This window comes from Stegostoma tigrinum, chromosome 10 (genome assembly GCF_030684315.1).
Source record: "Stegostoma tigrinum isolate sSteTig4 chromosome 10, sSteTig4.hap1, whole genome shotgun sequence".
Taxonomy (NCBI): domain Eukaryota; kingdom Metazoa; phylum Chordata; class Chondrichthyes; order Orectolobiformes; family Stegostomatidae; genus Stegostoma; species Stegostoma tigrinum.
The window spans coordinates 60,400,746-60,427,680 of NC_081363.1; the positions used below are offsets into that span (position 1 = coordinate 60,400,746).

The 26,935-nt window shown below is 38.7% G+C and overlaps 1 protein-coding gene across 4 annotated transcripts in view; it reads right to left on the bottom strand.

Moving 5' to 3' along the window:
• akap6 (A kinase (PRKA) anchor protein 6) overlaps positions 1 to 26,935 on the bottom strand; it is a 359,686-nt gene that overhangs the window by 158,800 nt on the left and 173,951 nt on the right. For all 4 annotated transcript variants that reach the window (XM_048538018.2, XM_048538019.2, XM_048538021.2 and 1 more), the window contains 2 exons: positions 26,534 to 26,630; positions 22,985 to 23,148 (listed from right to left, as the gene is read on the bottom strand). In XM_048538018.2, the coding sequence (XP_048393975.2) occupies positions 22,985 to 23,148; positions 26,534 to 26,630 (261 nt within the window). The remainder of the gene's footprint in view (positions 1 to 22,984; positions 23,149 to 26,533; positions 26,631 to 26,935) is intronic.

Here is a 26,935-nt window from a genome sequence, read left to right on the forward strand (position 1 = left end):
CTGAAAAAAGGTTTGGAACAGAGATAACGGTTTAGATATCCTGTAGCCATGCTTCAGTTTTCCATACCCAAAATAGACTGTTTAATGAATTTGATTAAAGAAGTCCATTGGGGAATTTATCACATAAAGACAATCTTGAAACTGGGTAAGAAATTTCTGCAGATGTGTGCCATTTGAGTGAAAACTGTCTCTGTGGAACTGAGAATGCGTGGAACTACTACTGTCCGAGACACAAGGACCAAACCCACAAGGTAAGAAAAGCGAGAGATCAAATGTACCAGATTGCACATGTTGTTACATTTGTGCATGGAATGATGAGAATGCTTGCAAACTCATAAATTAGTCTTTGTTTTATTAGTGATTCCATGCGTAATATATAATTCGTGCTGATTTTAATTTTGCTGTTAATTCACATCTGCTTTCTGTTAATTTTGTTTTATGTTAAGATGAAAATTACAAAAAGTGAAATCAAATTGTAATTTCTTCATGGGGGTTTTGGAATAGTAAATTTGATTAATTTGGTTGGTGTCCCTTGGGGATCATAGCACAACCTGGACAATAAAATCCGACAGGCAGGAAAGAGAATGGAGGTGTGAGTTTAAACTTGAACAAAATGGTTCATAGACAACATTTAAATGTCAACACTTTGTTGGCAATATAACATCTAATTCTGAAGAAAAACAAAAAAGCATTTGAAGCTACATGAGAAGAAGATTTGTGACAGACAATTTAATCTCAATTTACAGTTTACATTTAATGAAATTCAAAAATGACAGGGATTGTCAGTAAGCAACAGTGTGGCCCTTGATAAAGTGACTCAGAATGAACCCACTTTTTCATTTTTGGAGGAGGAAAACTGTACAAGCTGTGCAAAGTGAGAAAGATGATGTTCTGCAAAGCATATCAGAAGGCAAAGCTACCAGCAACGAGGCAATTTCTCATTTATGAGAAAGAATGCGAAAGACTTATACAAGGTTGGTTCTATTGGTGGTAATGAGTTAATCTGTGTGTGGGTGTTGATGTGGATTGTTTAATAGTGAAATATGCCAACAGGGAGAGAATATTACTTGTACTTGTATTATCTGTTAAAATGTACAAGATGTTACAAGTTGTTATATTTTGTTTCAAATGTTAGAAAAATTACAGTTTAAAATACAGCCCCTTTTAGAAAACCGATCTACTTGTAGTATAGAATACAGTAACTGTTTCTATAGGACCAATTTCTGCCTAGCTACCAAATCTATATGGTTCACCTTGCCATGAAGATAGGAAGTGTCCATGGGAAGTACTGTACCATAGAAGCATAAAACCCCTACAGTGTGGAAACAGGCCATTCAGCCCAATGGCCCATACTGACCAAGCCTCTGAAGTGCATCCCACCCAGACCCATCCCACTACCTGATCCCTGCATTGGCTAACTCACATTGCTTGCACATCCCTGGGCAATTTAGCATGGCCAATAACCTAGCCTGCATATCGTTGACCTGTGGGAGGAAACCAGAGCACCCTAAGGAAATCCATGCATACACAGGGAGAACATGCAAACTCCAAACAGACTGTTGCCTGAGAGTGGAATCAAACCCAGACCCCTGCACTGTGAGGCAGCAGTGCCAACCATTGAGCCACTGTGCCACCCCAGTACTGTAATACTGGTCCACAAGAATTTCTAACATTAACAGTGAATCTAACAGTAAGAGGTCAAGCTTTTGTGCTCCTGAGATGCTGCTTGGCCTGTTGTGTTCATCCAGCTCCACACTTTGTTATCTCGGATTCTCCAGCATCTGAAGTTCCCGTTATCTCTGATACATATTCAGTTCTAGATCTACTTATTTACTATTCAGATAGTAATGCTGATGTGAAAGAAACCAATTGTTCAAAATAAAGCTGTGTAACCACAAACTTCTGAGGGAAAAACAGAAGGATAGAGGGGTCCTGCACTAAAAGCAGGGAAAATACTATCTTTGAGATAGTGGGAACTGCAGATGCTGGAGAATTCCAAGATGATACAATGTGAGGCTGGATGAACACAGCAGGCCAAGCAGCATCTCAGGAGCACAAAAGCTTCAGGGCATATGTCCTTCGTAGTTTGAAGCCAAAGAATGGCCTCTGTTTTGCAATCTGCAGAGACTGATAACATTTGAAAGAATATTTGAATTCCAGTAACTTATTAAAAAGATGGGATGACAAGATTTCACATTTTATTATCTTTTATTCTAACAAACCAACAAAACACAAACTTTTTAAAAAAGTCATTGTGGGAAATCTAACTTTAAATTTTAGAAAAAATCACCCATGTGACTCTTAATATGATTGATATGATTGTGCTCCTGAGATGCTGCTTGGCCTGCTGTGTTCATCCAGCCTCACATTTTATTATCCAAAATACTGTCTTTACTATTTTTTACCATGTAGAAGGTAGTTGAGGGCTTGTGCTCAGACAAAGAGACCAAGTTGATGAGGATTAACCATGGCTGGCAGACTTACCTATTTTTGTCCAGAAGGAGGAATCATGGGTCATCCTGACAATGCAAATCAATAAAGAGATTACCTTCGAGGAAATGTGCTGGAGGAAGGAAGTAGGCCATCAGGAACAGTAAATAGCTTTAGATTGGTTTCAGAAGAACTCAAAAATGTCAAATTAAGGGGCAAAGTAAAATATAATCATGCCCCCGAGCTAATCAATCATATTAAGAGTCACATGGGTGATTTTTTCTAAAATTTAAAGTTAGGTTTCCCACAATGACTTTTTAAAAAAGTTTGTATTTTGTTGGTTTGTTAGAATAAAAGATAATAAAGTGTGAAATCTTGTCATCCCATCTTTTTAATAAGTTACTGGAATTCAAATATTCTTTCAAACGTTATCAGTCTCTGCAGATTGCAAAACAGAGGCCATTCTTTGGCTTCAAACTACGAAGGACATATGCCCTGAAGCATCCATGATTGCTGTAATTAGAGACCGATTATTCAGAATCAAGTTCATAACAAGTTGTGAAAGTTCAATTTCAGGTTGATCCTCAAAGCATCAACTGAAACAGTGGTATCTGCTATCCTGAAGGTTATCATTGATAGAAGCCCTTTCTGCAACATTATTCTCACAGAAATCTCTTCGATTTTCACTGTCTCCAGGGTTTTCTGAAGGTCATGAGAAGCATTTACAATCATGTTGAATCGAAGTGTAAAGGACGTCTCCATTGTCCAAAGCATGTGCATGACAACCACTTCTCCATCCTGCATGAGGTAAATATTCCCAAAACATTGGTTGACTTGTTGGCTTGAGTTTTACGTCTGCCAAGAAAGGCTATTCCTACACGTTTCCTGGTAGATTGGTACTCTCTTTTTTTCTCATTTTCAGATCTATTGCTTGATGCCTAACAACATGAAAACATATGTGAAGTCTTGAGATTTGCGCAACATTTGACTTTATCTCGACAAAACACCATGTTAAATGAATCTGACTGGTAATTGACACTTCTTCCCCTCATGGGCGTATGCATCCTATGACAGTGAAAATTGGATATGCATTTTTTTAAAAAATAACTATCCTTCAAAATAGGGAATTAAATCAAGTTCAATAACTAATTCAATAAAAATAGGCCTCCATGATTTCAAATGCACCTCTTTCACAATGATCAGTTTTCCTGACATGGATGAAACAAAAAAAATTGTGAATGAAAAACAATTGAATTAATTTATTGTCATTGATACATAGGTAACTGGTAGCAGTGTCTTGTTTGACATTGCCCAATCTTGTCAACTGAACTTCTTCTCGAATCATATTGGCAGTCCTTCGATGGCAAGTTCGCATTTGATTGTTTAATCCATGCCCAGGTGTTCCTCTTGTGGAATGTCTTTCTCCAGTCGTTAGGAGGGCATCTCCTTCTAGCTCTTGATTCATCAATAAAACATTCACAACATCTGGAACCTGCTACTATTGGTCCCAATGCTGCAACTTCTTCAGGGATTCTTTCAGTTGTCTCTCCACTGCTTAAAATATCAGGACCCCATCACGCACACCTCCACATACCTTCTAAGTGAGCTAGCTGATTTGGCTGATAAACCATTGGGCAAGTGTTAATGAATAACTTTGCTCCTGTACTTGATCTGTCCTATAGAAACTCCAGGATATCCCAAAATGTTTAATGCTAAGAGAATTTGGAAATTTGTGGGTACACAGCATTATTTTGAACAATTGGTTTCTTTCACATCAGCATTAGGCATAGACATAGAACATTACAGCACAGTACAGGCCCTTCGGCCCTCGATGTTGTGCCGACCTGTCAGACCGATCTCAAGCCCATCTAACGTACACTATTCCATGTACGTCCATATGCTTATCCAATGACGACTTAAATGTACCTAAAGTTGGCGAACCTACTACCGTTGCACGCAAAGCGTTCCATTCCCTTACTACTCTCTGAGTAAAGAAACTACCTCTGACATCTGTCCGATATCTTTCACCCCTCAATTTAAAGCTATGCCCCCTCGTGCTCGCCGTCACCATCCTAGGAAAAAAGCTCTCCCTATCCACCCTATCTAACCCTCTGATTATTTTATATGTTTCAATTAAGTCACCTCTCAACCTTCTTCTCTCTAATGAAAACAGCCTTAGGTCCCTCAGCCTTTCCTCGTAAGTCCTTCCCTCCATACCAGGCAACATCCTAGTAAATCTCCTCTGCACCCTTTCCAAAGCTTCCACATCCTTCTTATTATGCTGTGACCAGAATTGTACACAATACTCCAAGTGTGGCCGCACCAGAGTTTTGTACAGCTTCACCATAACCTCTTGGTTCCGGAACTCGATCCCTCTATTAATAAAAGCTAAAACACTGTATGCCTTCTTAACAGCCCTGTCAACCTGGGTGGCAACTTTCAAGGATCTGTGTACATGGACACCGACATCTCTCTGCTCATTTACACTACTAAGAATCTTACCATTAGCTCTGTACTTTGCCTTCTGGTTACTCCTACCAAAGTGCATCACCTCACACTTGTCTGCATTAAACTCCATTTGCCACCTCTCAGCCCAGCTCTGCAGCTTATCTATGTCTCTCTGTAACCTACAACATCCTTCGTCACTATCCACAACTCCACCGATCTTAGTGTTGTCTGCAAATTTACTAGCCCATCCTTCTACGCCCGCATCCAGGTCATTTATAAAAATGACAAACAGCAGTGGACCTAACACCGACCCTTGCGGTACACCACTAGTAACTGGTCTCCAGGATGAACATTTCCCATCAACTACCACCCTCTGTCTTCCTTCAGCAAGCCAATTTCTGATCCAAACTGCTATATCTCCCACAATCCCATTCCTCCACATTTTGTACAATAGTTTATTGTGGGGAACCTTATTACTATCTGGATAGCAAATAAGTAGATCTAAAACTAAATATGTATCAGAGATAATGTGAACTTCAGATGCTGGAGAATCTGAGATAACAAAGTGTGGAGCTGGATGAACACAACAAACCAAGCAGCATCTTAGGAGCACAAAAGCTTGAGGACGTTTCGGGCCTAGAACTTTCATCTGAAAAGGGGGAGGGAGAGAGGGCTCTGAAATAAATAGGGAGAGAGGGGGAGGCGGATCGAAGGTGGATACAGGAGAAGATAGGTGGAGAGGATGTGGTCCTAAGATGCTGCTTGGCCTGCTGTGTTCATCCAGCTCCACACTTTGTTATCTCCCCAACTAAATATAGTGACTCACTATCGCATGGTGCTCCCTCAATGAAGAGCTATTCATAGCCTGTGCTTGTATGATTGTTGGTCTGAAAATCCACCCAACAATATGATTTACTTTGTAGGAGCAAATTACTGCAGATGCTGGAATCTGAACTGAAAACAAAAAAATGCTGTAGATCACAGTGGGTCAGGCAGCATCCATGCAGAGAAAGCAAGCTAATGTTTCAAGCCTAGATAACTCTTCATCAGCTCTGAGTCAGCTGGACACAAAATGTTAGCTTGTTTTCTCTCCTTGAATGCAGCCTGATCTGCTGAGATTGCCAGTTTATTTTTGTTTTCAGTATGATTTACTTTATTTTTTTGGTGTTATTTTACTTGAAGTGAGGCAAAACTGATTCAGTAACAATTCAACAGCTTTGAGAAAGTTAATTTTTCATTCTGGTAACTTTCATTTGGTTATTAAAGATAGAAAATGCCTAAAATTATTTCTTCAATGGTGGGCTTTTCTCTCACCAACTTTTTTTTGTTATAATCCCATATCCAACATGTTCTATTAAAGATGATAGTTATATTTTGCAGATATCACAATGATTCGCATGGAGATCAACAAACCAAAAGAACCAAACTTTCCAAACAACACTAATAAGATTAACAATGAAAAAGATTTTATTTTTATGACATACAATTTACAATAGAAACAAAATCAACACAATTTACTAGGCAAACAGTAGCCTATGTAATTTTTAATTCACACTAAATAGGAGATGCAACAAAAACAGTCCTTATGGATTAGCATCGACAAAGTCATTTAACATTGTGATTACTCTGACATTTAACAAGATTTAGCTACAGATTCTTAGTTGATGCAGTACCCACTAAACCAGAATTCCATGGTTTCAAACTTCAACAAAAGGGTACACTTCTTTAGAAACTCTTCATCTGTCCTCACAATGGTCTTGATAGCACAGATCTAGATTAGAGATTAGATTCCCTACAGTGTGGAAACAGGCCCTTCGGCCCAACAAGTCCACACCGCCCCTTGACGAATCCCACTCAGACCCATCCCCCTATAACCCACTCACCCCAAAACACTGCGGGCAATTTAGCATGGCCAATCCACCTAGCCTGCACATCTTTGGACTGTGGCAGGAACCTGGAACACCCGGAGGAAACCCACGCAGACACAGGGAGAATGTGCAAACTCCACACAGACAGTTACCCGAGGCTGGAATTGAACCCGGGTCCCTGGCACTGTGAGGCAGCAGTACTAACCACTAAGCCACCATGCCGCTCAACATCTACCAACATTGTCTCTAACCAATGCCAGAGACAACCCTGTGCACTGGTCAATTAGTCCTGCTGAAACAGTTATTCTCTCTATCACTCCTCGATCCAGCCTTTGTGGTCTTCTTCTAAATTGTGACACAAATTCTTCCCGCTTTGATATGGTCCACCCAGGTCACCAAGGCCCATTTCCACACCCATTTTTCTTAGCTGTTCAGGTGCAGTGATCCTCAAAGAGCTTGGCCTTTTTGGCCTCCAGCAGGGCCATACGCCTAAGCTTTACAAGTGCAGGTCAAGTCCAAAGTCCCAAGTGATCCATCCTACATGCACAATACCAAACTGGCAACGTTGCAGCTCCTTCGCACTGCCAGGGATCGAGGCTCGACGGAAGATTTGGATGCTTGCTGCTGGCATGGATTTCATCACAATACAAATTCTTTTCAACGGTTACCATTAATTTGTCTTGAACAGTAACTTATCGAATGCAGTTTATGTGACACAATGCTGTACAGCAAAATATAAAGGCATATGTATAAGCTAGGTAGCTTATATAACCATAATTGATCATGGAGAAGTAGGTTTTCTGAGAGAAACTGGAAAACAGAGGAATATTTGTGCGAGTAAATAAGTGACTTGGAACAGACTGATCATGAGTTATTGTTGTATATTCCCAGTATTTGGCAACAAAAGTGAAAAGAAGGGGATTCAATAAAATTTTCAATAAACCTGATACGGACTGCATGTTTAAACTTTTAAAATGTGTTCATGCAGGCTAGACCAGCATTTATCCGAGTTACCCATCCCTAATTGTCAAAAGGGCAGTTAAGAGTTAACCATATTGCTGTGGGTCTAGAGCTAATGTAGGTCAAGATACAGTCCAGGTAAGAAGGACACATTTTGATGAACCAGATGAGTTTTTATGACATTTAATAGTAATGACAAGGTTGCTGTTCGGCCACTTCTTTATATCTTTAATACGTCTTTAATATATTGAATTTAAATTGCCATGGTGGGATTTGAACCCATTTCCCAAGAACTTCAGCTTGGGTTTATGGATTGCTAGGCCAGTGACATTCCCACCACACTGCTACCTCCCCTCTTGCAAACTCTGAGAATACAAGAATCATGACATCTTTTTTGATGAAGCATATTTGGAGTTTGCAGCTAAGATGTTTTGGCCCAATAAAATGTTCTTTGAAGGTCCTGAAAACAGCCAATCATGTAAAGCATATCGTTGAAGGTAACAAATTAAGATTTTTTAAAGAAAGAGGTGTTTCATGGGCATTGGAGGATTAGAAGACAGAGAGAGAGTTAAAGCTTTGTTTTGTACAATCTACAATAAAGATTCTCATAGTTACCCAAGGCAGGTCATTGTGACCTACAAATGGAATGATACAAACACACAAAAGCTTCGTCTCTGAAGAAAGATTGCTGGACTCAAAATATTAACTCTGTTCTCTCCGCAGAAGCTACCAGATGTGCTGAGTTTCTCCAGCAATTTCTGTTTTTGTGTGTTTCTCATCTCTAACATCAACAGTTCTTTGTTTTATCGTCAGTGGAATAAGTTTGATTCACTATTGATTTAACAGTATTTGACAGCTGTTCAAGCTAATGATGTTGCCCAAGAAGTAGTGCACTTTTTTTATTTGAAACAGATAAGTGGATGATAAGTGAACAAACCTAACAGCATCCTGAGTATATCTGAAACTACCCTTGACCTTTGCAGTCAACTTCTCAAAATATTAACAGAATTTACAAGTTCCATGCAGAATATGATCACTTTTTAGATGCAGAAAGAACCTACAAATAATGTCAGGTGCAGTATGATAATCCCAAACACAGTGTGGGAACAGGTCACACTGGTTTTTTTTTGTATTTGTTTAACTATAAAAGGTCATGTATTGCTGTCAGTAGCACACTTCAGGATATAATTACATGTTAAAATTACATTAGAGTTACATTATTTGGTGTGCTCTATTGTAACAACAGGCTGTGTTGCACTGATATGAGCTGTTCATAGTTTCTTTGCATGGTGTTGCATTCAATGACCAAAGTAGCCTGGCCAATTCCATTAGTTCAATTTCTTGGACAAAAGCAATGTAAGAAATCTGAAAATACCGTGGGTTTTCCGGCTCACTTACTGTCACACACTGGTTACAACATTTTTCCCATCATTAATTTCAAGTTACTTCTTTGTTTTTAAACGTTTTTTCAGATCTTTATAACCAAACTGAACTCTCGAAAAGTTCAATTGTTTGTTGTATAAGAGTAAGTCCTGATGCAGATGTTTAACAGTTATAATTCCAAAATGATTTAGAATATAAATAAATGTTTTGACAACGATTTTTACCAATTTGTTACATTTGAAATTAGTTCTAATACTTTTCTAATGATCGCTAAAATCTGATAATACAAACAATTCTTCTCAAAGGATAAATGTTGGGCTGGCAGCACAGCTTAGAACATATACAACCTAGCCACACCTGCCTCAGGAAAAAGGGTTGCAAAAATGATGAATCTCACTTCAAGGCAGAGAAAAAAAATACATGATGCCATCTGAACTACAGTCCCCTGGACACAGATAACAGCTGGCCACAGGAACTGTGGAGTGGCTACATGCGTTGATTAAAAGGCTGCCTCAGGACATGGTTCCAACTGTTTCATTAAATATTAGGCCCTCTAATCCTTACCTCTCAAAGCACTTCATTTACACTTGTGCTCAATGACCCTCCAAAGCTATCCCTCCACCAACTCCCAACTGCTACTAACTGGCTGTGCTTAGTTCCAGCTGACGTCAATGCATGATCTCCCCTACTAGCTTTGCCAATTCATGACAACCATACCTCCCATTCACTACTGTTTGCATTTTCTCCTTCTATCCCAATTTACTTAGCATCCATCATAGGGTGATATCAGGAGCCATGCTGAGATAAAGTAAAGTTCTAATTATCTATTACAGATTTCACTACATAACAAATTCCTATCTTGAAAGCCCACTCAAGAGTTAAATCTCTACTGGTGCTCAATCTGTTCTAAAAACAAACATTTGTATTTATAACACCATATCATAGACAGACAATATTTTAATGATCTCTTTGAGATGACAATCAAATTTTGAACATATCACACTCCACTGTGATAATGTCAGGTTGTGAAGGGCAGTTCAACAGTAATAATATGCTAAGTTAGTCTCACTGTCACAGGCAGGCAGTAGTTTTCAATTTTTGAAGGTCAAACAATTTAAATAACTTGACAGGTTTACAGTTCTATATATCTTGTTTCTGCTTAAGGAGCATTTTGGTTTCTGCCATAAAGTCATAGAACACTCATTGCAGATTGAGGTCATTCATTGAGTGGAAAGAATCATGTCCATTTATCATATGATTTGCTTGTAAATGGTCCATCTGATTTCATGATTTATTCCCATGTGTTTCACACCTGCACCTTTTTCTCTATCACCAAAAACTGGATCTGCCAGTGACAACGGTAGGACTTCCAGATCCATGCGTCATCTGTCATTTTTAAAGTGCCAAGGCGTCTCCACAGCTCCACACAAATCTAGCCCATAATGGAATTCTCCCTTTCCTCCCCTCTTCATGACAGCTCAGCCCCCTTACCCTCTGTTTTGCTACCTTCTTCCCTCCTTCTATCTCCTTACTTCTCTCCTCATTCTTCCTCTTTCCTTCTGATACTGAGATGACTGACCAAGTGATTCCTTTCTGTCTATTCCTATATTTCCATCTTCCATTAATATCATCATGTCTATCCTGCCCTCGATGATCCTCATCTCCATTCTCAACTCTATCAGTTAATGACTAGCGTTTCCTTATACAGAATAAACAGTTGAAGATTGTTAATGTGGAATAGCCGGTGCGAGAACTGATCAGATTGCCATTTATTAAAACAGATTATGGGGCCTTTAAGTAGTCTCTAGCTGAGACAAGTCCCTTATGTACTTCAGTTATGAACAATATTCAATAACTATACTGAAATAACCATAAACCCCATAAATTATATTCCAGATCTTAAAAAAATATTGACCAAAGTTATCAAATATGATTTAGCAATAAGCTGTTTTTTCCCTTTTCAATAGGCAGACTTGCACAATTAAGTCCACAGAAGTGCTCTTGGTTGAGTCAAAAGGTTGGTGAAACCACATTTCCTGATTTGAGCATGCAACCTGGGATTACTATGTGTCACATTTCAGAAATTTCTTTTTTGATGAGACATTGAACACAGGTAGAAGTAAATGACGCCGTTGTACAGCTCAAAGGAGAGCAGAGGTGCTCTCCCAGTGTGCTAGTCAGCAAGCAACAGCAGCAAAGAATGTTTGTGGGATGATTCTGTGGCTGATTGCATTTGTCCACAAAAATGAAGTGACTATACCTGAAACAAACGTTGAAACGTTGACTGTACCTCAAAGAAAACCTTACTGCTGCAAAATATTTGGCACATTGTTAGGACATGAAAGACTGAAATGCAACTTATTTTTGTTCTTTCTTTGATGATACAGCCCATGGTTTTCCACATCTTCTGACCTATGGAAACATCTTCACAGCACAACCAAATATGGCTCCCAACACAAAATAACCAGCAAGACATAAAGCTGCAGTTTTGAGGTTTAGTCTGTCATACAATCCTACTCATTTTGTTATGGACTGTTTTCAGTTTCACCTTGTAGCAGAGCAATCATGATCAAATCTCCCAAAAGCCAAATAACTTAGAATTCCATGTTATCTGCTTTATCTTATTCCAACATTTCCATATTTGCAAAAGATTGAGGACAAAATGCAACACAGAGCAATATTTATAGGCTAATGGGATGAATTTTGTCAATGTTACCCTCATACAAATAACATTATACACTGGAGGAAGATTCATGAGGAATTTATCACCTTATTTCCTGTTCCTGTAAAGTGTGACCTTCTGATGAGACTTTGGAGGCTAAACTCAATAGGCCCAAAACAGGTACAAATGTTATGATGCATAATTAACCCTTGCATGCTGATTGCAATGCAGACAAGTATGGCAACTGTCCTTTATAGCGTTAAGTTGAATGGGGTTGATAATTATTGAGTATATTAATGAATTGTTCAAATACTGCTTGACAGACAGTCTAAATACTTCAACACAAATACAGAGGGAATGTTACTATATGAATGCTTCATTTAGTAAAGGAGTTGGTGAAAATGGAAAAGTAGCCCCTGAAAACCTCATTCTTCAATGGAAGAATTACAATTGATATATCGACCTATATTTTTACATTGCCAGCATGAAAGCAATGTACGACCTTGGCATTGTCATTTCCTACACAAAGTAAAATCAGAAAAAAAAATGACATGGATGCCAATCAGTTAGATAGTAATGAAGGTTCGACTTTCTAAGAGTATTCCTAGATGAAATTTGTCGAACGTCTAAAGAAGCCTGGAAAGAGTTTAACAGATTTCCAAAGATGAGGAGTCATTTCATGGACTTTAACATATTGTGCAAAAGGTTAACAAAATCCAGTTTAAGCATCTCAAGAACACACAATTGGATTGTGTCAGGTTATTTAAAAAGACACGTAAAGTTCCACAAGAAGAAGACTCGTTAGATCAGACATCTATTGGGAAAGCAGTTTGTTTTCAGGCTTTATGGTACATGTTTTTAAAAATTAATTAAACAGATAAGGGCATCACTGGATAGGCCAGTATAATTGCCTAGAGAGCATTTCTGCGTGTCTGCAGTCACATGTAGGCCAGACCGGGTAAGGATGACTGTTTCATTCCCTAAAGGACATTAGTGAACCAAATGGGATTTTCCTGACAACCATCGTTTATTCCTAATTCCAGATTTTTATTGGTTTTCAATTCCACCATCTGCCATTTGAGCTCTGGTTCCTAGAACATTACCTGGGTCCCTGCGTTAACAACTATTGATAATACCACTAAGCCATCACCACCCCATGATATAAGGAACTATAAATTCAATGGTTATCAAGTTTCAGAATATTCCAAATATTGGATGCCTGCATCAACAGAACAGATGGATTAAAGACAGACAAAATGGAACTGAAAGCATGTGTAGTAAATCCAATTTTATCACCCAAAAACAAAATCAGAGCAATAATAATGAATGAATCAATTCCAGAATTACCCAAGAATAAGTTAATGGATGGTTTAGATATGATTCTAAGTAGTATTATGCAGTAAAATGCCCAGAGCAAAGAGGCCAAGTGTTTGAAATGACACAAAGAAAATATTTCTGAAAAGAAGATGATGGTAATGATAAAACTGAACTGATTATACTAGTCACAGGCATTTCTAATTCTGTAATGAAATTATTAATAACATTCATCCTTAATTGCGCAGGAAATACTTCCACTGTATTACATGTAGATTGGTTAAAACATTATCTTCATTCACTAAGCATGATGGTTGATGCGAGGTTAAAAAAAACTTAGGTGCTGAAATTTGATAAAAGTACTACTCAAGAACTTATGAAATAGGAATAAGAGTTATTCGGGCCTTTGAGCCTGTTCTGCCATTCAATAAGATCATGGCTGATCTGATTGTGGCCTTGGTTTCACCTTTCTGCCTGCCTCCTGAAACCATGGCTCTCTTGTCAATGAAAAATCTAATTAGCCTTAAATGTATTAAATGACCCAATCTTTACTGCTTGCTGGGGAAAAGAACACCAAACACGAATGGCACATCCTAAATGTGAGATGCATTCTTTTGCAACATTGCACGCAAGCAGATTTGACAATGGCAATTCCCTGAGGTCATTGAAGACATAGTGATTTCATTTATAACAGCTGAAGTACAGATGTTGTCACTAGTGAGAAACTTATGCTCTTCAGTAAACCTTCTGTGAAAATGTACAACTGAAACCTGTCACAGAACTCAAAGATCAATTAATTTTAGAAAATTGATTTATTTGCAATTTACCCACTACTGTATCCCGTTAATGACCTGATATTTCTCACTCGACTGGTTTGCAAATATTAATGGTATCAGGTGTTAAGGTCAACAGAAAAAAATGAAGAGAAGAAATCAATCAAAATTCATCCCATTTTTAGTGGCAGTATACTTACTTCTCTCGATTTCCTGGCAGCAGGCAACACCACAGGTCACTGCCTGCCCTGAGTAAGAACTGCTGATGCTGGAGTCAGAGATAACACGGTGTGGAGCTGGAGAAGCACAGCAGGCCAGGCAGCATCAGAGGAGCAGGAAAGTTGACATTTCGGGACGGGACTGAAGAAGGGTCCCAATCTGAAATGTTACCTTCCTTGCTCCTCTGACGCTGCCTGGCCTACTGTGCTCCTCCAGTTCCACACTGTGTTATCTCTACCTGCACATCTTGCTCGGTGTTCTTATCTGATTAGCAAACAAAATGATGCTGCAAATATCTAGGTACATAGAAATTTTGACTACTTTGCTCATCAATGGGAAACCTTCTGTTAAAACTTACAGATGTGGATGAAGAAATGAATTTGATGATCACAGAAAAGATTAGAGAGAATTATAAAATTTGTTAGAAGTCACAATATATACCATTTCAGACACATTGTACTGGCACATGACTTCAATGAGGTAGTTGCTGTTGTGCTATGTCTCAAGGTTTGTACATCACTATACCTTTAAGAGACATAACATATCGGTATACCTTTTAAGAGATATGCTCATGGTGTCATGGCATGTGAGAATTGTATAAAGTTCTTCAACTTGATCTTACCTCAGATCCCTTAAAGCACGACACACTATGAGAAACATGTTATTTTGTTGTAACCAAATAGCTTATTATAAGCCTAAACACCTAAGTCCAAGAATGTAATATTTAAATAGCCAGCTGTGATAAATATCTGTTGGATCTTTGAAAATGATTTATTTAATTCTAGCTTATGCTACAACAGATAACATAAACCTTATCAGGTAAAATATCCTGGTCGAGGCAAAACCCACTTCAGGCTTAGCAGTGGTAGCCATTTATAAAGGAATGATTCGAAGATCTCAATGACAGATAATTGCAAAACTAAGGGAAGACCAACTGATTAATAGCACTGCATGTCATAGAGTGACATGCAATCAGCAGAATCAGCTTCTGTGACCACACAAAACCATAGCTGCAGATAGCTCCTTGATCAGCCAGAAGACATCCAATTTCTCTCTGATGAAAATCCAAATTCTTGCAAGTTATGAGAAACTTCTAACATCGCTTCACTGAAGATACAAATATAAATACAAATAACACTCATGGTGAGGCCCTTCTCTTTCACAAAACAAAGAAAAAGCCAGACAGCCTCCTGTTCTAATTTCAAAATAGTCAATTCAATAGTCATAAAAGCACAGATCTGAAAATAAAATGCAGCTTGAAAAAAACTAAAAAAAAGATTTTCTTCACCGAGGTGGCTTACCTCTGTCCGGCCCTCAGTTGGTTGCACTCTTTTTCTTCAAATTGGTGCCAAAAATAAACAAACGCCTGCATGACACCATCATTCCTATTTGGCGTGAATGCCACCTAAAGGCAGAAACCTGCAACTGCAAGACCAATCCGAAACCCAACATTCCTGAACAGAACAAAAACTAAGTTGCTGGAAAAGCTCAGCAGGTCTGGCAGCATGTGTGAAGGAAAAAACAAAATTAACGTTTTGGGTCCAGTGGACCTTCTTCAAAACTCTGCTTTTCCCTTCACAGATGCTGCAGGTTTCCAGCAACTTTGATTTTGTTCTGAGGAAGGGTCACTGGACCGGAAACGTTAACTCTGTTTTCTCCTCCACAGATGCTGCCAGACCTGCTGAGCTTTTCCAGCAACTTTGTTTTTGTTCCTGATTTACAGCATCTGCAGTTCTTTCAGTTTTTATCCCTGAAGAAAAATCAGAGTTGACATTTCAGGTCCAGTGACCCTACCTGAGAACTTTACAGCATTCATAGTTCTTTCGATTTTTATTCTTAAAGAGACTATGGGCAGTCAAGTTCTCAGGTTTAGGGGCTCAAAGAACAAAAGGTTAGCAATATTCAGCAATGCTTCATTGACAAATCTCCCTGACGGATATTGTTACTGGTTTCATAGCTTTTCTTATGGATGAGAAAGGAAAATATATGAGGAATCTTCTGCGTGTAGATACAGAAAGGAAAATTAATTAAGTAGGGCAGTGGTATATCACCTTCCTGCCATCATCCACATTGTGTCCTGTGTAGTACGACCCAAGCTCCACCTTCCTGCTCTGCTGCCAATTGAGGCCCTGAGTAGTAAATTTGGTTAAGGCCTATTTCTACCTGGTCTGCGATTATTCCTGCTCCAGATGAGATGGGAAAGAGTCAGCCTAGTTGACTGGTAAATTACTGTTGGCAGGCTGTCAGTTAAAAAGGGAGAGGGCTGTTGATCAGTACCAATCCATATACAATTGCTGAACTGGGTACAGAACATGGCTGGCCACCACAAGTTACCCCTACCCTTGCTTACAACGCCCAGGAAGCTCCTCTCCTTTGGTACCCATTCTCTACACCGCCCCTCCCCCAACAGTCCACCCCGGGTGTGTTGAATTAGCAGTAGGCAAATTTTCTTCCATTGTGCCCAATGTCTCAGCGCAGGACGATCACGCCTCTGTGCTATCTTCTAAATTCGATTTTATATATTCAACCAAAATAGCTCAACAGAAGAATAAAGAATCCAATAGCAGTACAAAGAATTGGATTATGATACGATCCGCATTGAGATCTCCTTTCTTCGCACATGTATTTCTTTTTGGAAAACAAATTCCTACAGCTGATGGCTCTCGTGTATTCCATTCAGAAATTTCTTTTCTGTCAAGCGCCAAGGTCATTCTTACCTTACTTACAAAATGAATAGATTTATTATCCTTGATTGAACGATTAACTTCAAAAGAATTACAATTTTCAGTGAGCTCATTGGACAAAATATCAGCTAAAAAGTTGACAAATGGACTCCTCCGATACAAGAACTTATGTTTCAGCAGCCAGGGTAGTTTTAACAACTTCAGCTTTCCTGAAGTCTTATCTTCCCAAGCCAAAATATTTGGTATCTTTCTATTTTCCAACAAACCCAAAGGCAGGAGAGATTGGAGGAGAGAGACCATGACCTGTCAGGATAATGGAAGCTCACTGATACCCGATCTGTGGCCAGCAGGTTTTCAATTTGTTTTAGAGCTGGGACCAAAGAAATCCTGGCCACTACGAGCTGCCAAACAATCCAAGATGCTTGACTCATCAACTCAGGATGGCAACGTTATGTAGCATGCAGACAACCACAGGGCATGATACATGTTCTGTTGGATGCACCAGGGTTCCTTCAGACTATCTAGTAGTAACAAGACCGTTTTTGCTAGCCACAACACTTCAGAGCAGCATTCACTTTTTGGTTGCTATTCGTTCTTTTTCTTTGACTCATCTCCACGTATTTTCATCTGAGCAGTCAACACAAACATTTTCCCCCATCTTCGTACCACCTTACACCTATTCCTTGCAGTAATCCTCGAATACAAGTTCTCAACTCCGCTCCACATAATCACAGCTCACAACTCTCTGCTTTCTCTACTTGCAAGACAGGAGAATGCAGAACTCTAGGGAGAGGCTGAGAGCTCAGAGAGTGGCCCTGCAGTGAAAGTCAGCTCGACAGCCATTTGCAATCACTGGGGGAAGTGGTTTTGATCCTGGACCCAGTAACAAACTGCCTTGAAAGCCTAAGCCTCCCGAACCATTGGTACACAGACATGTCAAGAAAGCTGATACTCTGCTTGTAGTATCTGTGTTATGTGACTTGTCTCCTTGAATCTGTATCCACCTCTCCATCCTGTGGAGCAGCAGAAGGCTAAGCAGGAAGCAGCTGTTGCTGATGGTTTTGCTTATCGTGCTCTTAATGCTCTCTTGTTACTCTTGTTGCTCCTTATCAGAGGCAGCAGGTAGAGTTTCATAATCTGTGTCCATGCTCGAGAGAAGTGAGGTCAGCAAAGAGCAATTCCGGTCATGTAACAACCATGAATTTGGAGATCACTTATCAAGCTGTAAGAGCACACTCTCAAGTAGGGTTTTCATGGTTTAACTGTTTGAAGGCTTTCCAATCATCAGTTTCACTGAAGAAGCATTCCCTGCCTTGCTCTTGTTTTACTGACCCTAATGCAATGCAAAGAGCTCGGGAAATGCATGTGCTGCTTGTTACAGCTAGAATCCAGGGCTATGTTCAAAGTGAGTTAGCAGTTTGAATATTACAATGACTTTCCCAACAGGTGCACAGTGGAAGAGGATGTGATGGGAGAAGTGAAGAGTGGGTTCCCTGTAAAACCAGGAAGAGGATGGACATGGTAAAGGTCCCAGCACCATTTACAGGATTGAAGCCCACCTCTCCTTGGCAGGTAAAATTCATCATTTCTACTACCCACTGTTGGATAAACTACTGAGAATAGAAGGAAAAGTTTATCGAAGACAAGGTGGGAAATTACTATCATGTTTAACACAATCTAAAATTTTGGGGGGAAATCGCACATTACTTTCTCTCAAATGGCAAAGCAAATAATGTATCAATTCATAAATGAATTCTAAATAAATCAATGTCATATTTACATAGGCGCTGACATCACATGACATTAATAGCATAGAAACAGTTTACATATTTGCATTTAAATGTGTCAATTATCACAGTTTACTTTGATTGGGTTAGCATCTGTTATAAAAGAAAGATTTTATACAAACCTACCCTACAAAGGTTATTGAGATTATTGCTAATGAAATATTGATCTCAAACTTAAAGATAATGTTGTACTTGTACTTTAAATGTGTAAAATCATTCTATGTATCGATCAAGTGTCACTTTACAACTGTTCTGTGAGGAGTCAATTTTGCATTTCAATTTTGAGAGATAACTGATGTAAAATATTAATTATGCCACTCACTTTATGACACAATTTTAAAATATAAACTGTAACATGAAATTTTCATCCCAATGTTTAGTTTCAGATGTATGAAATTTTATTGGACATAGCAAAATGGAGATGCTAAGACTTGAGGAGATAAGAACCAAGCAGCATTCAGTGAAATTGATAACTGGCCAGCACTGTCTGAATGTCACGGCTTTTTAAGTATGTAATTACTATTTGTAGTTGAATTGAGAAAACAGAATTGGTAATACGACACTGACAAGAAAGACAAAGAGCAGCATACAATATCAGCAAAGAGTAACAAAGAGTAGACCGAAGTGGCCTTTGTCTGACTAGAACAGCTAGAAGAGTGTGGGAGGGCAACCCTGAGGAAAATTAGACTCAGAAATAAATATAAGCAACAGAGACAACATGTCACTATGCCTAATGTACAACAGAGACAGTACAGAGGCAACAGAATTCAAAAGACAAATTGAATGAACTAATGAAACAGAAATAGGTAGCAGATGCATATATGCCAAATTTAAGAAGACCTAAGGGTTGACATAATGAAGTTTTTAAGAAAAGCTAAAAGCATTAGCAAATGTTATGTAGGCGATCCTTTTGGGGGAAAAAAAAGTGCTCATAAAGTTTGAAATGAAAGTCAATTAGAACTAAACAAAAAACGTACATGTCTATTGTCAGCTATTGAGCCACAAGGAGAAATCATTTAATTGACTGTTATAAAGAACAGTTTTAAGTTCTGCTCTTTCATCAGGGAATGCACGCATAGCTATGAAGAAATATGGACAATATATAAGATAATGAAATACAATAGCAGGTATCTCAGCTAACAGACGACAGTAATATTGGCTCTGGAAGTAAGAAGAAGTATAACATGATGTGAACGGTTTAATTGTCAACATAAGCAAAAACGGGATCAGCAACAGAAAGGAAGCCCAAATTAATAACATGCGCTGTAAAAATTGAGAAATTTGCATCTTTAAACAAGAGTTTGAATTGTTTCTGTGGCCAAGATAAAAGGGCTTAAATTGCTAACAACTGTTCAAAGAATAACCAGAAGAGGCAACCATAGAAATTAGTGGAAGGCTTCCAAACAGAAAATAATGACCAAATTGAGATGTGGGTGGGGTCTTATTTGCATTGTAACAGTTTGAGGTACTTCAGCTGCCCCAACTATTTTTAACACCAGTGAAATAAACAAAATCATGAGAAACTGGTCACTACGTTACAAAAACTGAACTACTCTTTTTGGTCATACACCCAAACACCCAAATGAAAAGGGTAAGTACAGCTCTTCCTTCCAAAAAATAACGTCCAAGTGCTCAGAGATACATGTTTCTTCTGTTTATCATGAACTTAAGTGAACAAAGTGTGTAAAACTCACTGACAGGTGTCATATGGACAGTTCATCTTCAAAGCAACATTCCAGCAAATACAAAGATCTGTTCTCATGTTACGTCTATCACGCGCACACATCACAGCCAAGGTTTTCATTATTTTAAAGGACTCAATCAAATCTCTCAACATCTAGACATTGCTACAGCGAAAAGATCCAACTCTCTTTCACAGCAAAATGACAGATGCTTTCTGGGAATGAAAGAAAACATTCCTTGAAAAGAAAACTGACATAGCTTGCTTGCCCATATAAAATGAATTTACTGATAAACATGTGATCAAATAGCATTAACACGTGCTGGCCTTGCTCAAATCTCAACAAAATATCTACAGACTTGCTGATGCTGCTAACTGACCGGATTTGAGCACAAAGGAGAAAGGATATTGGAAATCTAAGGCTGAAATAACAAAAAAATTGGAGTATGATACATTAGAAGTTGGCCAGTTGCTTTGAGTAAGAGTATAAAATCCTCATTTTATATTAATATAAGTTTTTTTTGCTCACAATAACAAACAGAGGAACATATACTCCAAATATGCATAATATATTTAGTATAAATTCACAACAGTTATTCTTTGAATAATTAGAGTCATAGTGTCACAGCATTGTACAGGATGGAAACAGACCCTTCAGTCCACCTTGTCTATGCCAATGAGATATCCCAAATTAACCTAGTCCCATTTGCCAGCATTTGGCCTATATCCCTCAAAACCTTTCCAATTCGTATACCCATCCATATACCTTTTTAAGTGTTGTAATTGTACCTGCCTCCACCATCTCCTTACATACCACTCTCTATGCAAAAAAGTTGCCCCTTAAGTCCCTTTTAAATCTTTTCCCTCTCACCGTAAACCTATGCCCTCTAGTTTTGGACTCCCCTACTCAGAGAAAAAGACCTTGGTGTTCAGCCTATCCAGCCCTTCATGATTTTATAAATCTTTGTAAGGTCACCGCTCAGCCTTTCTTGCTCAAGTGAAAATAGCCCAGACAATTCAGCCTCTCCATCTAGCTCAAACATCCTTCCCATAGCAGGGAGACCAAAACTGAATGCTGTATTCCAAAGCTGGCCTAACCAAGGTCCTGTACAGTTGAATAGTGACATCCCAACTTTGAGAGTTTTTTGAAGAGGTAACCAAGAGGATAAGTGAGGGGTAGAGCAGTGGATGTTGTCTATGTGGACTTTAGTAAGGCCTTTGACAAGGTCCCACATGGCAGGCTAGTCATGAAGATTAGGTTGCATGGGATCCAGGCAGAGCAGGCTAATTGGATTCAAAATTGGCCCATTAGTAGGAAGCAGAGGGTGATGGTTGAAGATTGTTTTTCGGACTGGAGGCCATGATTAGTACCAAAGGGGTCAGTGCTGGCACCTTTGTTATTTGTTACTTACAAAAATGATCTGGATATACAAGGCTTGATTAGTAAGTTTGTGGATGATACAAAATTAGGAGGTATTGCTGATAGCGAGGACAGTTATCAAAAATTACAGAGGGATCTTGATCAGATGCGGATGTGGGCTGAGGATTGGCAAATGCAATTCAATACAGATAAGTGTGAGGTGTTGCACTTTGGAAAGTCAATCCAAAGTAGGGCTTATACAGGAAATCGTAAGCTCCTGAGGAATGTTGTGGAACACAGGGACCTAGGAGTACAAGTAAAATAGTTCATTGAAATTGGTGTCACAGATAGACAGGGCTGTGAAGACGTTATTTAGCACACTGGCCTTCATCAATTAAGGCATTCACTACCGGAGTTGGAACATTATTTTGTATATGTTTAATTTGTTGGCGATGCTGCACTTGAAATATTGTGTGCAGTTTTGGTTACCCTGTTACAGGAAAGACATAGTTAAACTGGAAAGTATGCAAACAAGATTTACGAGGATGTTGCCAGAACTAGTAAGCCTGAGGTATAGGGAGACGTTGGTCTGGATAGGATTTTATTCCCTGGAACGTAGTAGAATGAAGGGTGACCTTATTGAGGAGTATAAAATCATGAGGGGCAAAGATAGGAAGAATGCACATGGTCTTTTTCCCAGGGGGATGGGGAATTGAAAATTAGAGTGGCATAGGTTTAAAGTGAGAGGTTTTAAATTAATTTAATTTCATTTTGTTTAAGAAGGACGTGAGGGGCAACTTCTCCATGTAGAGAGTGATGCATAGATGGAACGTGCTACCAGATAAAGTGGTTGAGGCAGGTACAATAGCAACATTTAAAACACATAGGTACATGGATGGGAAGGGTTTAAAGGGATACGGACCAAATGCGGGCAATTGGAACTAGCTAAGTGGGCACTAGGGTCAGCATGGACCAGTTTGGGCCGAAGGGCCTGTTTCCATGCTGTATTACTCTATAGCTCTATAACTCCTGCACTCTATTCTCAGACCTAATGCTTTCTTCACAACCCTGTCTACCTGCAATGCCACCTTCAAGGACAAAGAGATGGTAACTCTTTTAAAGCAAGCTCAAAATTTGGTCAATGTAGTCATGTTACCTTGCTTCTTTAATATACCTCATTCCAAGCCTCCATGCAGCATCACTGCAGTTTTCAGGTTTGCAACTTACATAATATTTACTGATGTTGACCATGTATCTGTTTGTACACATATGAGGAAATAGAATTGTAGAATTGCTTCAATTCAAAAATACAATAATATTTGCTCGTAAATGGTGGCTAAAAATTAATAAATTGTTACACATTTGAAGTGTACCACAGTATGTTTTATGTAATAGTCAAACTTTAACTAACTTACTTTGGGGCTTCTAGATCCTTCCAAGCCATCTGCAGGCACATCAGTTGCCAATATCTCAGCTTTGATTACGTCCAGAGCTCGAAGAATCCAACTGTGCTGTCGTTTGATTTGCTTTTGTAGCTCCTGCCATTGACTTGTAATAATCTGCAGCATATCTTTCAATCCTTCAAAGCAAAACAACTAGATGTCAGCACCCAACAGAAGAAGCATAACACTAATAACAATCAATGAACAAATGTTACGGTGAGACAGGATATCTTGAAGCTTGAAGTTCCTCATAAATATTTCAATCAAGCCACATTTTACCTCTTCACAGTTGAATTGAAACAACTGAAGGGAAAAAGACACCTATAAACCTGCTTCCAATATAAATTCATCTAAACCTGGTTCACAATTACCACCATCAAGTGCTATTTACATGCTAAGCTTGAAATGTGTTGAATCCTATGAAATGCAGAATCACAAAGCTGGAAAATATTAGAAAGATCTTCTTCTCTACAGTGATGATTTGAGGTGAGGAATAGTACCACTTATTTCAGTATTGTATTGGACATGCTTCAATGATTTGCCACAACCCAAACTTCTGAACAGTTCCCTGCTGGACTAATCAATACAGCATTTCAAAATCTTGGAACCTCTTTAGGGTCTCATACTTTCAAATTAGGTACAATGCTTAAGATTGATATAAATTGTGCTGACTGAGAAGATTGAGGCTGCAAGACATACATTAATATACAGACTCCACAATCATCTAAGATGCTGGAAGAAAATACTTTCATCTCCTGTTATATGCTGAAATCAAACAGGTTCTCAGCGGGGACTGACTGCAATGAGTTGTATCTTCAATCGTGTCTTATCTCAATATGACAACTGAAGAACAGTAGGCGAAAATACATTGTCAGATTTTACAATGTAGTTCAAAATGTAATGTAAAATTATATTTTCTGTAACTTCTATTACAATCTCGAGTGAAGAGTGAAGTACTGGGTTTCTTCAGTGCTGGGATATAATGGGTTAATTTTAATCAAACTCACAAGGTGGCAATACATAAGATGAAGTGGAACACTGGAATTTACGCCTTTCTGAGGTAAAATCAACAAGAAAATATTATGAGTGATAATGGGAACTGCAGATGCTGGAGAATCCAAGATAACAAAGTGTGAAGCAGGATGAACACAGCAGGCCAAGCAGCATCTCAGGAGCACAAAAGCTGACGTTTCGGGCCTCGACCTTGGGTCTAGGCCCGAAACGTCAGCTTTTGTGCTCCTGAGATGCTGCTTGGCCTGCTGTGTTCATCCAGCTTCACACTTTGTTATCTAAAAAAATATTATGCTTAGTTAAACAAAATTTTATGGACTATCTCTTTGACTGTTGTTCCTACTAACTGCTATGATAATTCACCAAGGTAGCCCCAGTTCCCATAAACATATCTTGAGGTTAATTTAACATCATGGGCAGAACCTTGTTAAGGGTTTGAGGATCTCCTGTCGGCTACAGAACTGGCGCTAGCCTCCCAGGATGGAGCGGCAAGCAGAGAACAGGTGAGGGTTGTTGTGGGGAGCATCCCATGGGATACAAGTCACAAAGTCGGAATGAAGGGCAGCAGTTGGCAGTCAGTGGCGATGCATAGATCAGTGCTAGCTGAGGAAATTCTCCACACAATAACAGCCTGTCTGCACTGGAAACTCTTTATTGTCCAATCTGGAGCGGATATAATTGAGTCTAATTGGAAAAGCTCAATACTAGTTTACTTCACGGCCTCATTTGGCAGTGGGATAGGAGAGATAAGCTTCGACTTTCACACCTAGAAATTAGTTTGAATAGAGATGGTAAAGCAATGGTGTATGGTATGTTACCACCCCTTCTAATGAAGTTTCTGTCTCATCTTCAGACATGCTGCCTCAGGACTTGAAGGTTCTTTCCAAACTTTTTAAAACTCCTGCATCTGTTATTGAAACAAACAAATTCCTATTCAGACTGAATTAAAAGAAAAATAACCCTTTAGTAGCCTCTCTGAACTGTCAATCAATATGGGAACTCAGAGCCTTGGCTGAGATAATTATAGCTTTTCAAACTCAGCTAAACGCTCATAATGACATCAGAGATCTTGGGTGAATATCACAAAAAACCTATTTAAAAGGCATGACCAGATGCGACATGTTTTCCTCACCTGAGTTTCCAATCTAAGCAGTCCAGCAGAGAATTCTTATAACTTTCAATGACAGCTGCAGCCTGTTTTCTGTTTTTGGTTGACAGTTAAGAGATTCTACTAAATAATTATTTGTTCTCTAATTGGATCTGAATAGGAGTTTGTTTAAATTATTTTATCATTTTCCTTTTTTTTGGAAAATCAAACCAATCTGCAGAGACTTGTCTTTTTCTTACTGTGAAGTTGTGTCTGTGTTTGGGATTAAGGTGGTATAGTTTAATCCTGAATTGTAGCTTTGATGTGAATCAGTAGTTGCTGCTTTTTTAATATAAATGTTTATCATAAATGGATTATTTTAAGTTCATTAAAAAACTCTTGTCAACATTCTGGGTAGGAGTACAAAAGAGCAGAATTGACTGTTTTGATAACTGAATCAATATATTTATACTAATGGTGTGAGTGGTAGAGTAGTGGAATTTGATTATCAACACATTCCTCCTGTCACAGCCATAACAATATGATCATGGCCAAGAAGCTCTTCTGTTGCAGTGGATATGTCCCTAACCGCTAAGCCTGAAGACCTGGTTAACATTCTACCTGTTCCAACATGGTGTAATAAATTCCCTAAACAGGTTGATTAGAAAATATGGACAATCATGGCTGATTTTTGGCTTCAATTCTACTTTCCCACTTGGTCTCAGCACCTCCTGATTCCACGAGAGATCAAAATTCTGTCTTAACTTTAACTTAATACATTTGACAGTAATGCATCAGTAACATTCTGGAGCAAAGAATTCAAAAGATTCATAACTCTTTTAGTGAAGAAATTTCTCTTCATTTCAGTCCTAAATGATCATCCTGTTAGCTTGAGATTGTGGCCCTGTACCCCAGATTCCGGGAAGACAGCCTCTCAGAGTCTAATTTGTCAAGCTCCTTCAGAATCATGTAAGTTACAATGTACTCAACACTCATTCTTTTTAACTCCTGAGAGTATGAGCTCAATTTGCTCAGCCTGACATTATAGGACAGTCTTCTCATCCCAGTTTCCAAATTAACAAACATTGTTGTGCTGCCTCTCATGCAAGTGTACACCTCCTTAAGTATGGAGACTAAAACTACAGTCTCACCAGAACTCCAAACAATTTATTCTTGTACACCAATCTCCCTATCAATTGAAGACAAAAACGATTGTAGCCTCACTAATTGATGACTTTCATGTTAACTATCTGTGTCCATTGTATAAGAACAAGCAAGTCCCTTTGAACATCAACCAACTGGAAAAATCAGGTCCAACGAATACTTACTCATTTTCCAATTAGCACCACTATCAAAGTGGACTGTGCTAAAATAAAGGACATTGTGACAGTTTCCTGAAATTATTATATGCCACAAGGACTTACCTGATTTGTGCGATTCAATAAGCTCCAGAAGTTGCTGCCCTTCTTCCAGCACGGCATCTTTTAGCGCACAGTGACTATCTACATTGAGTTTAAAACACTGCAACAAAAAAAAGTGCCATCTTAACTCGTGAAACATTAGCATCTTTAAAATTAACTGATTTATTTTTTAAAAATTGGTAGTTTTTTTTCAGTTGTTTAAACCTGTCAAGACGGTAGGGAATAATACCAGAGTTTTGAAACCATGATTCCTCCTGTATCTTGTATGCATAATTACCTTCCATGCCTTAGTAGGCTATTTTATCATAGAAACCATTCAGACAAGTCTCATTCTTCCCCCTATTTAAGTACCAGAATGTAACACTGGGCATGGGATAACAATCAGAAACAAGAATCCTCAACACT